This window comes from Hipposideros armiger, unplaced genomic scaffold (assembly GCF_001890085.2).
Source record: "Hipposideros armiger isolate ML-2016 unplaced genomic scaffold, ASM189008v1 scaffold_263, whole genome shotgun sequence".
NCBI lineage: Eukaryota > Metazoa > Chordata > Mammalia > Chiroptera > Hipposideridae > Hipposideros > Hipposideros armiger.
The window spans coordinates 1,890,440-1,904,280 of record NW_017731613.1 but is presented as its reverse complement, the minus strand read 5'-3'; the positions used below and the strand labels follow the sequence as shown (position 1 = coordinate 1,904,280).

The window sequence follows — 13,841 nt, the reverse complement described above, 5'->3', positions numbered from 1 at the left end:
CAACTATAATTTAATGCATATATAGTCATGGCATGTGGAGTATATTGTGGGAATGGAGTCAATGGAATTGTAATAGATATGTATGATATCAGAGGTGGGGGGGGCAGTGGATGGGCGGAGGGAGGTTGTCATTTTGTGAGGGGTGAAAAGGATAACTATTGCATTGTTTTGTACACCTGAAGCTAAAAAAAAAAAATGAATCCAAGCTAACCAATAAGCAACAGAGAACACTTAGAAGCATGACACCAGGGGAACACTTTGTGGCTTTGTTTGTTGAATTTTGAAAAGCACGCCAAATGAATAATGAAAGGCTATTCCTTAGTTCAGGTCAGATTCATAAAGTCTAAGAGGACGGGCAGAGTGTTCATTCGGCCAGGATACTTCTCAATAGTGGTTTTTCACCCTGTAGTTAGTCATGAAGTCAACACAGTAAGTGGCAACTTGCATATTTTAAAAATATAGTAAAATAAACTACAATAAGTTGTCAGAGTACGTCACAGAATGTATAGCGCAATGGGAAAGTTGAGCCAGTTATTAAGATATTGCCTCTCAGCTCCGGAGCCGGGGCTCTGCAAACCACACTTCTGCTGGCTCTAAGGAGTTGGTGCCTTGCTGGGTTCTGCCCCCTACACGGAGACTGGAAGGCTCCACGAGGAAGATGGGATGCATGCCTTTCTATTTTGCTCCCTGTTCTTGTCATTACTCCCCCTCCCCAAGCAATGCATTTCATCTCAGCAGTGGCATTTCATTCCTGTGGCCACAGCTACTTGCAGTCTGCAGTTTTACTCATTCCTAGAATCGGCCTCGTTGTGGTCCCTCTGAGACTCCAGCTGGCCAGGGCTCCCTCCTCAGAGCTCTTCTCCAGCTCCACGACTCCTCCTTCAAAATTCTAGGTTGTGATAACTCCACTTCTTCCTAATAAGCCCCAGTCCTCAGAGAGGTAGCTTCTTTCTGCCATTACTACCGCCATGACACTTCCGTGCAGTGCTAATCAAAGTCTCATGTACAGACAGTACCAGTCCTTGAAATGTTCACTGCTGCTTCGCCAGAATGTAAATTAACCACATCACTCACCACACTGTGCAGTTCAGCTGACTTTTCTTCATAGGTCGGCTTTCTCAAAAAAGAAGCAGTGAGTTGATTTACATTCAGGCCAAGCTCCTTATCTCATCACAGACTGGTAGCAAACCATGAGCACATTGACTACAGTCATAGTGGTTCCCATTTGGTTAATGATTCTTTATATTATAGTCACTCCTAAAATCACTCTTATGGTTTCTGTCTCCTCATGGGCCCCTGACTGATGCAGAGGTTAAGTGTAGGCATATGCTGTGTAAATTCTATTTTAATCATATACATGCATGTATACAAAATGGATTGCGTTATAAAATGCAGCATATGGTCCAAAAGCTGGAAATACATTAGCCTAACAAGTAGATTACGAGAAAAAATATTTACCTAAATCCCAGTTGCACATATATCTCTACTGCTTTCCTGTGACACAATAATTTATAAAAGTAAGTAAAGGAACTCAAAGAAAAATATACAAAGAACTCCATCCAATACAATCTTCCATTTGCAAATAAGAAAGAGGTAACAGTAAATGAAAGATAGTTCTGTCTTCTAAGGCTTGATATGTGGTTTCTTTCAGGACCTAGGAAAATGTGTTAATTTATAAGAGTATTTTGTGTCATAGGACTTCATAGCACTTGAAGTAATTCTGGGTCTTTCTAGAAAAGCACTGTCTCTGTCAATCATATTAATATTTATAGGCAAAGAGTCACTTGTGTCCAGCAATTACAGGAACAGGCTATTGAGATAGTCTTATCTTTCAACTATTTAAATACTTTCTACTAACCTAGCAATAATTTTACTTAACAGTTCACTAACATGTATGTAAGGTCCATGGCTTCTAGAGTCTACTTCCATGATCAAAGTTAGTACTACAGTTAAGGGAGCTCTAAGCTGAGAAAACAAAGACAACATATAATATATACACACCTGAGCATTATCACATCACTCAAATAGGTTCATTCCCTATTTGTCATCATGAAACTACAGAAAACATTTTGTTTATTTCATATAAACACATGCATACTTTACAGGGTGTCTGCAAAATTTGAAAATATAGGGCAAATTATTTCATCATTTGTTACAGAACTATTCATAAGGTGACCATGTAATTTATCACCCAAACTGGACATTTGAGCATAAGGGACAGCTTGTATGGTCACCCAACTCAAACGGGAAGTCAGTCTGTGTATTGCTCCGAAGATACATTTACTCATCAACTACAAGGACTATTCCATAATGGAGAGATTAAGTCAATGCATAATAAGTGACAAAAAAAGTATGAAAGGTGAATAGGTCTCTAAGCTTCCAGGCATCTTGTGTATGGAAACATAATTTCTGTGTCACATAGGGTCTTATTCCACAATGTATCCTTCGGCTTCACTCTGAATAGCTGGAATATTTGTTAAAATAAAGCACAAATGGCAACCATGAGAATGTGCCCCTTCAATCTAGTGCTGCTGGGGGTGTAACTGACCCAGGGCCCAGTTGCTGTGCTCTCAATTCCACAGCTGCATTTGCATGAAAGCCATGCTGGTCAGGCTGCTCCCAGTCAGTGACTGAGCACAACAGAAACACTAGGGGCAAGCCCATTTCTGGGAGACATAGGTCTCTGACTGCAACTGTGGCCCCAGGACTCCCCAGGGCCCTTACTGAACTTTCCTTAGAGAGGCACAGCAGTCTTAGAGCTTCACCCAACATTCTTTTCCTCTCAGGGTCAGGCTTAGATTGTGGTCTGAAGGCTCTTGCAACCTCCGGCTGACTCCCTCTCCATTTTTTCTCACAGGCATTTCCCCTAATCAATTTCTTGCACATTGATTCTCTTCTTGTTGTCTTTTCTGAGGAGCCAGACAAAGCGCACTAAGCACAAACGTTTATTGACATAAACCTGGTTTATACATATCTAAAAACTCTTAACTGCCTTATTTCTAAATATAAAGATTATTTTTAAACTGAGGGAACTTAAATCAGTCATATTTATACACTAAAACTCTAGCATAAACCCAGGAAAATACATATATTCTCCCTATAGGGGTTAGCCAATTCGAATTGGAAAAATTAACAGCTTTAATAAAATTTCAGTGTTCAGCTTGGATGTATTTCAACATGACAGAGAAAACCAAAGCTATTCTTACGCTAGAGATGGATACCCCATGGCCTCATCTATAAAATAAGATGTTTAGATGATATGCATAACTTTTACATCTAAAATTCTATGGTTTTCAAAAATTATTTATTAATTCATTTGCTTTTATTTTTTAAGATTCTCTATCCATTACTGTAGGTGCATGGTGCTTTGCATTTGGCAAATTAATTTTTTAACTAGTATTTTCAGGGTAAGGAAGGGTTCTTAACATTACTTAACCCACCGCAGATGAGATGTATCAGGTACTTGGACAGTACAAGCTGTCCAGTCATTTTTCTAACGGCCCCTGTAGTAATCCACATTTTTGATGCCAGGAGTAAGAAGCAGCCGTGGCCTCATAAAATTGGTCCACTACCCTGGTATTTTATTTTAAAACATTTACAGTATTATGAAATTTTGAATTACCTTGATTTGATTATGTCTGATTCTGCCTCCATAACAATTTTTTTTTCCTCTTGGGTTAGATGGGCAAATATATTGTCCATTCCAAGAAAGTTAATAGAAGTATATTTGAAATATCCATTTAAATAAGTATTTAATTCTATAAATAGAAAAACAAGGACCACATTAGGTCAAGTTTGCTAACTTAACCAAAGAAGGAAGTCATCGGGAAATCAGGCTGAAGTGAGGACAGGATGGTGAAGTGGAGAAAATACTGGAATAAGAGACAGCAGTGTGTGTTTCATTTCATATTCAGCCTTTAATATACTAATTGTGTGAGCTTTGGAATGCCACCTACCCTCTCAGTGTTTCTGCTTCCTCAGCTGTGAAATACGAGGGTTGCACAAGACTGCTTACGAAGTCCTCCACAGCTAGTTTGGTCACATGGATTCTTTGTGTACTTTTCTATCACACATTACGACGAACACTAAACTATATAGCTCAGCCCAAACTGAGTGCTTCTTAGTATTCAAGGAAGAAACCCCAAATACAAATAATTCAACATGAAGAACATCTAGTTCTTTTTTCATTTTTTTACGCATTTATTTTGACTATAATTTGCATGGTAACTGGTAGGAAAAAAACAATTTCCAAGCAAATGTTCTATTGACTGGCCTTCTTACAGCCTTCCACACAGCCACTGAGGACGGGGGCACGAAAACTATTCTTGTTCCATTCAGTTTGTTTAGGGTCAGAGTGAACCAGAACTAAGCATCAAAGTGTTTCCTGTTCTCATGACAGATGGTCAGGCTGGTTGTATGAGAGCTAAAATAGACCATATCCTGCAGGTCTAGGGGAAAGGGCAAAAAAGTGCTCCTGGCTCTCACCATCTTTCCGTGCTCCCCATCAAAGCCCTTCACCAACAGAACCCAACAGGAATTCCAAACCTTGACTTCAGTTAGCAAGTCGACATTCCCGTGAAGCACAACTCCCCCATGTCTGCCAAAATTCTACTCAAAGCTATTTCCTCTCCCAAAGTAGCAAAGTTGTAAGCACAGAAGCTCTACAGCCATTCTCTCCATTTTTCTCCTAGATAAGTTTCAAAACTAGAACAGTAGGGTTCCAAAACAAGCAGTTTCTACCACATTTTTGTACCCAGCTGAGAATTTCTTCATACTTAGAAAGCCTACAGAATGAAGTTTGTCCTTTTAAATCTATTCAAATGGCCTCTGGGACATGTGATCTTATTAAGTGAAAAATGAGTGTAGTTACTAAAGGAAAATACAAGTAAAAAGATATTTCCTTTTGGAAAACATGATACTGGGAAACAGCCACTATTTATAATAGAACTTGACACAGGCAGACAATCTCTTGTAACTCAGACTTTCAAAATAAAAATGCATTTGCAATTTTCACATCAATATTTACCTGTAAAATTTACTAGTAAGACATGCCAACTTAACACAATGCCCTATTTTGGAAAAACATTTTGAACTAAATAAAGATAACATTGATATAACTTTAAAGGTTAATAATATATTCTTTAAAGTAATTCCCCATTTTCTGCAAAACAAGTCACTATTTTTAATATGTGCATGACTATAAGAAGATAAGTCTTCCTGAGTCTTGAATTTAAGCTGCTTAATTGTTATTAGTGACATTAAGCATCGAAATAACCAGGAAGAAGACTTGGCAGCCTCAGAGATTTGCTTTCGTAGATAAAAGTGCCTCACTCAGTCCACGCATGAAGAGCAAAGCAGCAGCAGGAGAAACACCATCTATGAAGGGAACTGAATTTCCCACCTGCAGTTAGTGTTACCCTGTTAATTTATAATTTACAGTTTAATTTATAATAAAATATAATTCCTATTAATGAAGACTACAATGATAACACACATTACAACTGATTTTTTTCAAGCTGTATGATGTGTGATGTGGAAACTAACTTCTTTTAAAGCCTCAGATGGATGGTATAAGGCTCCTAACGCCCACAAGCAATAACCAACTGGAGTGGTCTGAGGACTCAGCAACACCTTTCACTGGAAAAACAAATTATTTTTGAAAGTATTTTAGGTATATGCCTAAATTTTTTTTTGCTATAAAGAATAAACTTGCAAATACTTTTGTAAGTCAAAGAACATGCACCAATAGCTCTTAGGAAGCCTGTTGTGATTCTTTAAAATATTACTATTGTCACACATACAAAATGAGATGTAGGCTTACAGTTACATAATAATTATATAAAGTAACTTGACAGATCATACCTTTTTCAGGAACCGGACTCCATAGGTAAATACATAAAGGTAAAATGAAAATCTCCACCTGTAGAAGGTTAAAAAAAATTCTATGACATTCAGTTTATATATTTCACAGCATATTCTGTAACATGTAAGTGAAAGGGTCCATTAAATCTGCCCCAACCCCATCCCCACCCTTGCCCCAACCAGGGATTAAACTTAATGAGCAATTTTAGTGCTAGCTGAACATATAGAATCATGTGCATGGGTTGCTGCAAATATTCTAAACATTAATAATTACATTCACAACCTAAATTTTCTTTCATTTATTTAATGTATTTGCCCATTTGCTCATCTTCTCTTTCTCCATGTGAATTTCCTCTTATTAATTGCTCGTGAAGGGATATATTTCAACAATATGAAGATATATAAGCTAGTTTTGAATCCTGTCTGACTCAGATATCAACTTGACTTAACTCAAGTTCATATTTGTTCTAAAAATAAAAACCTTAATATTTTTAAAGCAGGTATGATGTTTTCCATTGTCTTTTAACAAATCTTTACCAACATCTTTGTGAACATTACTAAAGAAACACATTTGGAATCTAAATCATCCATCTGATGTAGAACCGTTAATGACAATCTTATACCTTTCCAAACTAGCTGTTATACTTTCACTTTTTTAATAAGTAAAAAGATTTAAGTTCTCTTTCAATTAAAAAAATTAAAAGACAAAAGGATGTTTGTCTTTTAAAATATGACTTTATTTATATAGACATTATATAAATTAGGTAGGTACTACAAAAAAACACTCTTACCCTATTACTCAATTCCCAATTTTACTTCTTAGATTTTTTGACTTTTAATAGCTTGTGCCTTTAAAAACTGGCTAGATTTCACTAAATAGCATTCCTGAGGTTATGTTGTTAATGGTGTTAATGTACTGTGGGTTATAAGTAAGTGAACTCAGGAGAAATGACTAGTCAAATTCCATCCATCTGTCAGGAGGCAAATTGCTTTTTGTGTTTGCAAGCTATGTAAAAATGTCAAATAAGGTGAAAAAAAAAAGGTTATTTTAGGAGATGATTCAAGTTATAGACAAAATTTCCTGGAAGAAATGACAGCTCCATTCAGGTAAGACAGAGCTGAGCAGACACAAACCCTTAGAGTTGTATTCCAGGGTTGAGTGACACTTCAAACATTCTGAAATTCAACTCAGAACTAACATTTAGAGAAGAGTTTAGACTTCAGGGTTGAAAATCTTCAACTAACAATTTATAAAACCTGACTTCAGGAAGAAACTGATGGAAGCAGTAAACTGATGAAAGCTTCCAAACAATGTAGAAAAGCAATGATTCTAAAATCCTCATACAAAAACTCTCTTGTAAGTAAAGGCACAATCACTTACTGCAGAATCAGAGTCGATTTTAAGTTTCAGCCCATCTCTGTTATCAGTTTTTTGATGGTTGTCAGTGAGAGTCTCTGTGTGTTTCTTTCTGTTTGGATGTACAAAAGCTAAGGCCAGGGATGGCTTCAAGGGCATGTAACTTGTGCAGTCTCATGCTTGGTTTAACACTTTGCTGTCACTATTTTGAAATTCTTAATAATTGTTGAACATGGGGCCCCATGTTTTATTTTGCATTGGGCCCTGCAAATTATATAGGTCATTCTGATTACAACAGGTAGAGTGTCCAAATTTGGGGAAAATCTATTAATATCCCTTGACCTCCGTTCCATCACTATAATGGGGGAATCTGTTTCTATAACACTGTTCTTGATAGTTTACTGTTTTGATATTATACCCATGGCTGAAGGATTTGACAGCACCAGTAATCTGCACTTGTCTCTAGTACCTCTCACTTCCTATTATATTAATCCAACCTACTGCATGAATTTGCAGGTCACTTTTTGGCCCCTGAGGGCAGCTGAGTTTGCAACTCCTAGATAAAATAATTTATAGCTGCTGTTTCAGCTCTAAGACTTTTTTTTTAATAGCCAGTGATCAGGCCGTTTTTACGTAAAATGAAAATTTTATGGAAGTCACTGGAATTCCTACAATAACTGATGTATTTACATTTTATTTTATCACTAAAATGACCCAGTTTTCATAAGACATAGGTTCTATTACAGAAACACAGATGCCTCCATCATTTGAGTAACAATTTGTGATGAATATTTACAAGGAAGAATTTATTTGCATAAATATCTGCAAGAAGCAAAATTTGCAAGCATTTTGCCACAGGCAGAAAGTACTTTTTTTTTATTTGTATAATTTCTTAAAAGTTACAGTTTTAAATAATGTCTAGCTGCCAGCCCCTGATATAGCCTCTCCCAACCTCTCACAAAAATATCTATAAAAAGAGGGGTAAATAAAACTGTATGCAGTCAAGAAAAAGAAAGAAATAACCTTCAACCTACTGTAAGAATCAGAGAAAAAATTTTAGAGCAGAAAAAAAGAATAAAATTAGATTTTTAAAATGCAATCAGAGAAACAAGCAAGGGTCTTGAAAGAGGTAGGACAATCTTTGTATAGCTTCCTTTCTCCACTTTCTGCCATCTTGTATAGAAATGCAAAAACCTGTATCAGTCAGAAACCTAGACAACTCTGTCATGAATGATGCTTTTTGAGGCAACAGGAGACTCCTTCTACCCAATCAATTAGTGATTGCCACGCTCAAACGATGAATGAGAAGAAAGGGAAGTACTGGGAGTCTTTAGTTGCAGAAAAGCAGATTTATGGACAAGATGATATGGTGGTGTTGCATACTGGGGACTGGCTTCTTATACAATCAGTACACAGAGTAACAGAGAACAAGGCATTGGAGAGAGCTGCATTGGATAAAACTCTTAGTCCACTGAGAATGCACCAGGGTCCATAAACATCAACCTGCTACCAGATCAGAGATCTGAAAGAGGCCTTTTACTGGCAAACGGAGGGCAGAGAGGAGGCCAAGAGCAACCCAGTACCCTCTCTGTGAGCAGGTCTAGATGGAGATTTCCAAATTCAGGAATAATGAACATAACAGCCAAACGTCAACATAGGTCTACTAAGAAGTACTGCATAAGTATGGAAAGAAAAGAGGATGCTAAACATTAAAAGGAATGTCCTAAAAATGACTTCCTAAAAGAACCAGATGCAAATTTTAGAAAAGTATTTGTTATTTGTTAATATGATACAAGAAGATATGTCCCTTAAAAAGAAAAATAGAAAGCCATAAATCAATAAAAGATAAGGTAAAAAGATAAGATAATAAAAGGTAAGATAAAAAGAGATTATAGGTAAAATAAAGAAGCTAAAAATAAAGTGACAGAATTATTGCCCATATGGGGGTGGGGGCATACTGTGTAAAATTCAATCGTTGATGTAGAAGACAAACACCCACACAAGGCCAGAGACAAGAACCAATAGAGGAAAGAAGACCCTGGTGCTTGGTTTAGAAAAACCAAGTCTAATTATAGTTGCTTCTGAGAAAACAAAAAATGAAGAACTGAAATACAAGTAATAATCAGAGACACAATTGAAAAAAAAAAAGAAACTGAACTGAAAAAAGTAAAGAGGACTAAACTGTATTCCAAACTATATGCAACACAATTCAAAGCCACATTCTGAAAAAAATTTTGAGTCCTAGGGTTAAAATTAAAAATAAATAAATAAATAAATAAATAAATAAATAAATAAATAAATCTTCTATATTAGTCATGAGAACAAAACAAGTTAACACATTAATAAGTCATCAAGAAAGGAATAACTATCTGGTTGGTCTTAAATTTCTCCTGTATTATTAAATTACAGAAGAAAGGAGATTCATTAAAGAAAGCTATCGCGAGTCAACTGCCTTTCATTTGTAAAGGAGTATGAAAAATAGTCTCACATATTCAAAGGCTCTGAAAATACATTATTCATTAACTTTTACTAAAAAATTACTTCGGCCAATTCCAACCCACTGAGATATAAATAACAATTAAGATTTCAAAAAGTGTAATTTTAGAATAAAAGATCTATGGTTAGCAACATAAATAATTTCCTTAAATTTTATTGCCAAATTAAATGGTATTGTTCTTAAGGGATAATTTAACATAAAATATGTAACAACAATAATAAAAAAATGAATCCTCAGATTATCTTAATGAAAACAGAATGAAGAAGGAAAGCATTAAATTTATTCTTACAGGGAAAATTCAAAAGACACTGTTGTTTATGATAACAAATAGGGTTAAAGAATGTTCCTTTAAAAATGGCAAGATGGCTCCTGGTTAAAGATGGTTACTGAAGGCATACATTTACCTCTGTGCCTCTATGAACGTAGCACTAAACAGGCAGAAGAGGGATACTGTTAAGGAAAGCATAAACTCACATGGTCACAGAAAACAGCAGTGAGGACAAGCACCGCATTTGGGAGCGTGGGAAGCAGAGGTGAGTGTCAGCCTTTTGGCAGAACCACGGGCTGGGTCCTGAGCTATTGGTAGAGGATGTCAGCAGCACCAGAGAATCTCAGACAGACCCCATAGAGGAACCCAGTCTGCAAGGCAGGAACCCCTATTGGAAACAGAGGCCTAGGGGCTAGCTTGCCCTTATAAGGCCACACACCATTGCTAAATGGCAAAACCAGGGCACAAACCTAACGAAGCGCTGAATCTAAAGCCCACTCTCAAATTCCACAGAATCAAGAGTGCACTTTGCCTAGAGAAGGCATGTGTTCCAACTACATTTGTTTGGACATGGAAACCTTTTATAGCCATCAAACCTGAAAATTGGAAGGCAAAGGTAGTAAACAGTACCAACCGCTGAATCTGGCTTATTGTCCTTACACAACAAGGCTGAAAGGGCTCTTTTCAAAATTCAATACTAATAACACGTGCCATAAAAGCAGGGAATCAGAGAGTTGAGGTCTTGTGTCTTGCAGCCAGGTGTCACCCAAATGACACAGGGATCCTAGTTTCTAGAAGAGGCAGAAGTGGGGAGAACAAGAATCACTCCCTGAACTGAACTCAGTACAGCATTCTAGAAAGAACAGGGCAGGCACAGGGGGCCGTTTTATTTACAAGATTTCTAGAGTGCTGCTTCTGTGCCAGGGGCTATTCTAAGCACTTTACACTGAAAACTGAAGACGATCTATTCAGCTAAAACAGTGTTTCTGATGGAGGAAGCATTAATGGACACCGCATAAGAATGATCTTTGTCCTGATGGATAGAAACTGGCTGCTTGCAAAACTAGAGACAGGGAAGGGCTGAGCTGGTGCTTTGTTTCAATGCTAGGGCAGTTAAAACAATATTGAGCTTGTTAACTCAAGGCAACAGGAATTCCCCAGGGGACCCTTCTCCATCTTACCCACTCATCCTCTCTACCTGCTGAAACACTATGCCTCCTTTGGGATTTATGTCCAATGCTAGTTATTCCATGAAGCCACCTTTTCTGAATGTTGCAACATTAAAGCCATTGTAATTCTCTGATGATGTGTCCCTTACCTCTATCTCATCTTTGATTACAGCCACAAACCTCTGACTTGCTTGTGAATTCCAAGTGGGTAAGATTAAGTCTTATTCATTTATCTTTGCATTTCTGACAGTAAACATAGTGTTCTGTGAGAAAATAGCTCCTGAATTGACATCTGAATTTTTACTAAAGGTGAGTGCTCCCTTCATTTATATACTTTTAAGTTTATTTTAACCAAACAGTCATTAAAATAATTTTATCAACTATTTTCAGGAACTGTGCAAAACATTAATCAGAAAGAGAAAATACATGACAAATATGGATAATGCAACTTTTAAAAAATAATCAATATAAATTTTGGAATCAGAGAGTCAACTCTGGAATGGTCAAATAATGAAAAGCGCTGCTATGAGTACAAAACTAGGACACATTGTTAGAGTACAAAAAGTTAGTAGTATGTAGTTCCTTTGATTCCAAAATGAATTCTATTAATTCTGAGACATTTCTCATTTTAGCTGTTCCATCATCTAAAACAAACAAAAATTAACTCATTTCTTATCAAATACATGAAGAGAAGTAATGGAGGGCTTATATCTTTTCTTTCATAAAATTTAACATGTAATATAAGTCATGCCACTATATTTTGCAAATTATTACAAATTAAGTAAAACTATAGATAACTGAACAGAATATAATTTGAAATAAATTGGTATAGACTTTATTATACTGATGCTTTACAATATATAAATTCATCCTTTTTCCTCTAAGCATAAAGTAGATGAAATGCCTATTTTTCTACTAAAAACTCAGAGTTAATGACTTTAATAAGATATGAACAATGGTACAATATAAACATATTATACTCATATTTTGTCATTTCTCCAGTCAAGTACAATGGACTTATAAAAACCCTTCAAAGGAGTTTCTGTATTATACTGGAAATATTCCCTTCCACAAAGTTTTGAAGTGAAGAAGCAATTGTAGTCTTAAGCTTGATGGCAAAAGTCATCTTTATGAAATGGACAGTACTTCTACTTACTATGTTTTCTTTGAGGATCACTGAATTATTTTTATCAAACAATAATAGCTGGCATTTCTCGAGAACTTACTTTATGCCTGGTACCATCACAAGAGTTTTACATGTATCAACTCATTTACACCTTGTGAGAACCCTATGGGGCAGATGCTACTATCACTCCCTGTCTTATAGCTAAGGCAAGAGAATTTAGGTAGCTTGCCCAAGAATAGTAGCAACTGGTGAATTTGGGATTCTGACCCAGGCAAGCTGATTCCAGAGACTGTGCTCTTTGCTGCTAAATATTGCCTCTTTATTTTAACACAAAAATTAAAATAAAACTTATTGTTTATTGTAAATAACATTACTCCCCAGTTCTTTCTTTCATCACATTACACAAAATCAGTGGAATTACATATACGCATACATACATATATGCACATATACACCTATATGTAGCATAAAAATAAAGAAGGAAATATAAACTCCAAATTCAAGATGGAGGGTACCTCTGGAGCACAGAGAAGACAGAGTTCCTCCTCCTTCCCTACACAGGGAGCTTCGAGTGCTTCCGTAATAGTTTAGTCTTTTAAAACAGGATCAGACAGAGCTGAGTGTGTCTGTTATACTAGTCCCTATATTTAAATTTTTTTTATTATAAAAAAGATAATGTGAATAAAAATTATGTTCACTACAATAATGTTAAGTGACTATGTCTTTTCCTTCTCTCACACCTAGAAACCATGGATGACTTGTTCTTAATGCCATGACCCCAGCATCCTTTTCTAAGCCTCATAATTAGTTTTACTCTTTTCCTGTCATCATATTTGTGCTTTTAAGGCTAAATTACCACTGAAAGTGTTTTAGATTGTATGCATTTTATATTTAGTTCTAAATCTACCATGCTCAGTTTCTAGAATTTAACTACTTTGATTTGAATGTGGGGTTTTTTTTATGCTTTGTTCACAAGTTCAATTAGCAGTTAAATTATATTGATTCTTTTTTCAATTCTTTATTGCGATCCATCCTTTTCTCTCCTTGTCTAGCACCCAAGCAGACAGAATTCAGCATCACTGGTATTTGTTCCTGCTCATCAGCCTATCTAACACCAGTCCCAGTCTCCCACAATCTACTCAGACGACATCTGCCAAAAATCAATGTCCACAAATTACACTTCTATTTGGTCATTCTGCCTATAAACTATCACTCGTTACTCCTAGAATTCCCCTGAATATAGACTAAACTTATAATTGTGAGCTTAAAGTCCATTTATGCTCAAATTTGAATTGCCATGGTCTGTGGAAATCAGAAAAAGATAAACAAGCATTTTTTCAACTCACACTTGTCTAGGATAAGGACGAAAAAAGGAATAAAACTAAGATTGCTCCCTGTTGCTAAACACAAATTTAATCAATATGACTTTGGAGCATACACTTGCAAATGTCACAATTCTTAAGTGTGTGGTTGAGGCAAAGCAGCCCAATATTTATCATCTTCTCGATCAAACTAATGTTATGTGTCCCTTGAACATCAAGTGCTTTCACAGACACTTATGT

General features: G+C 36.2%; 1 protein-coding gene across 2 annotated transcripts in view; it reads right to left on the bottom strand.

Annotated features, from left to right (window-relative positions):
• Nucleotides 1-13,841, bottom strand: part of CERS6 (ceramide synthase 6) — a 311,159-nt gene that overhangs the window by 137,402 nt on the left and 159,916 nt on the right. For both annotated transcript variants that reach the window (XM_019656626.1, XM_019656627.1), the window contains exon 4: nt 5,863-5,920. In XM_019656626.1, the coding sequence (XP_019512171.1) occupies nt 5,863-5,920 (58 nt within the window). The remainder of the gene's footprint in view (nt 1-5,862; nt 5,921-13,841) is intronic.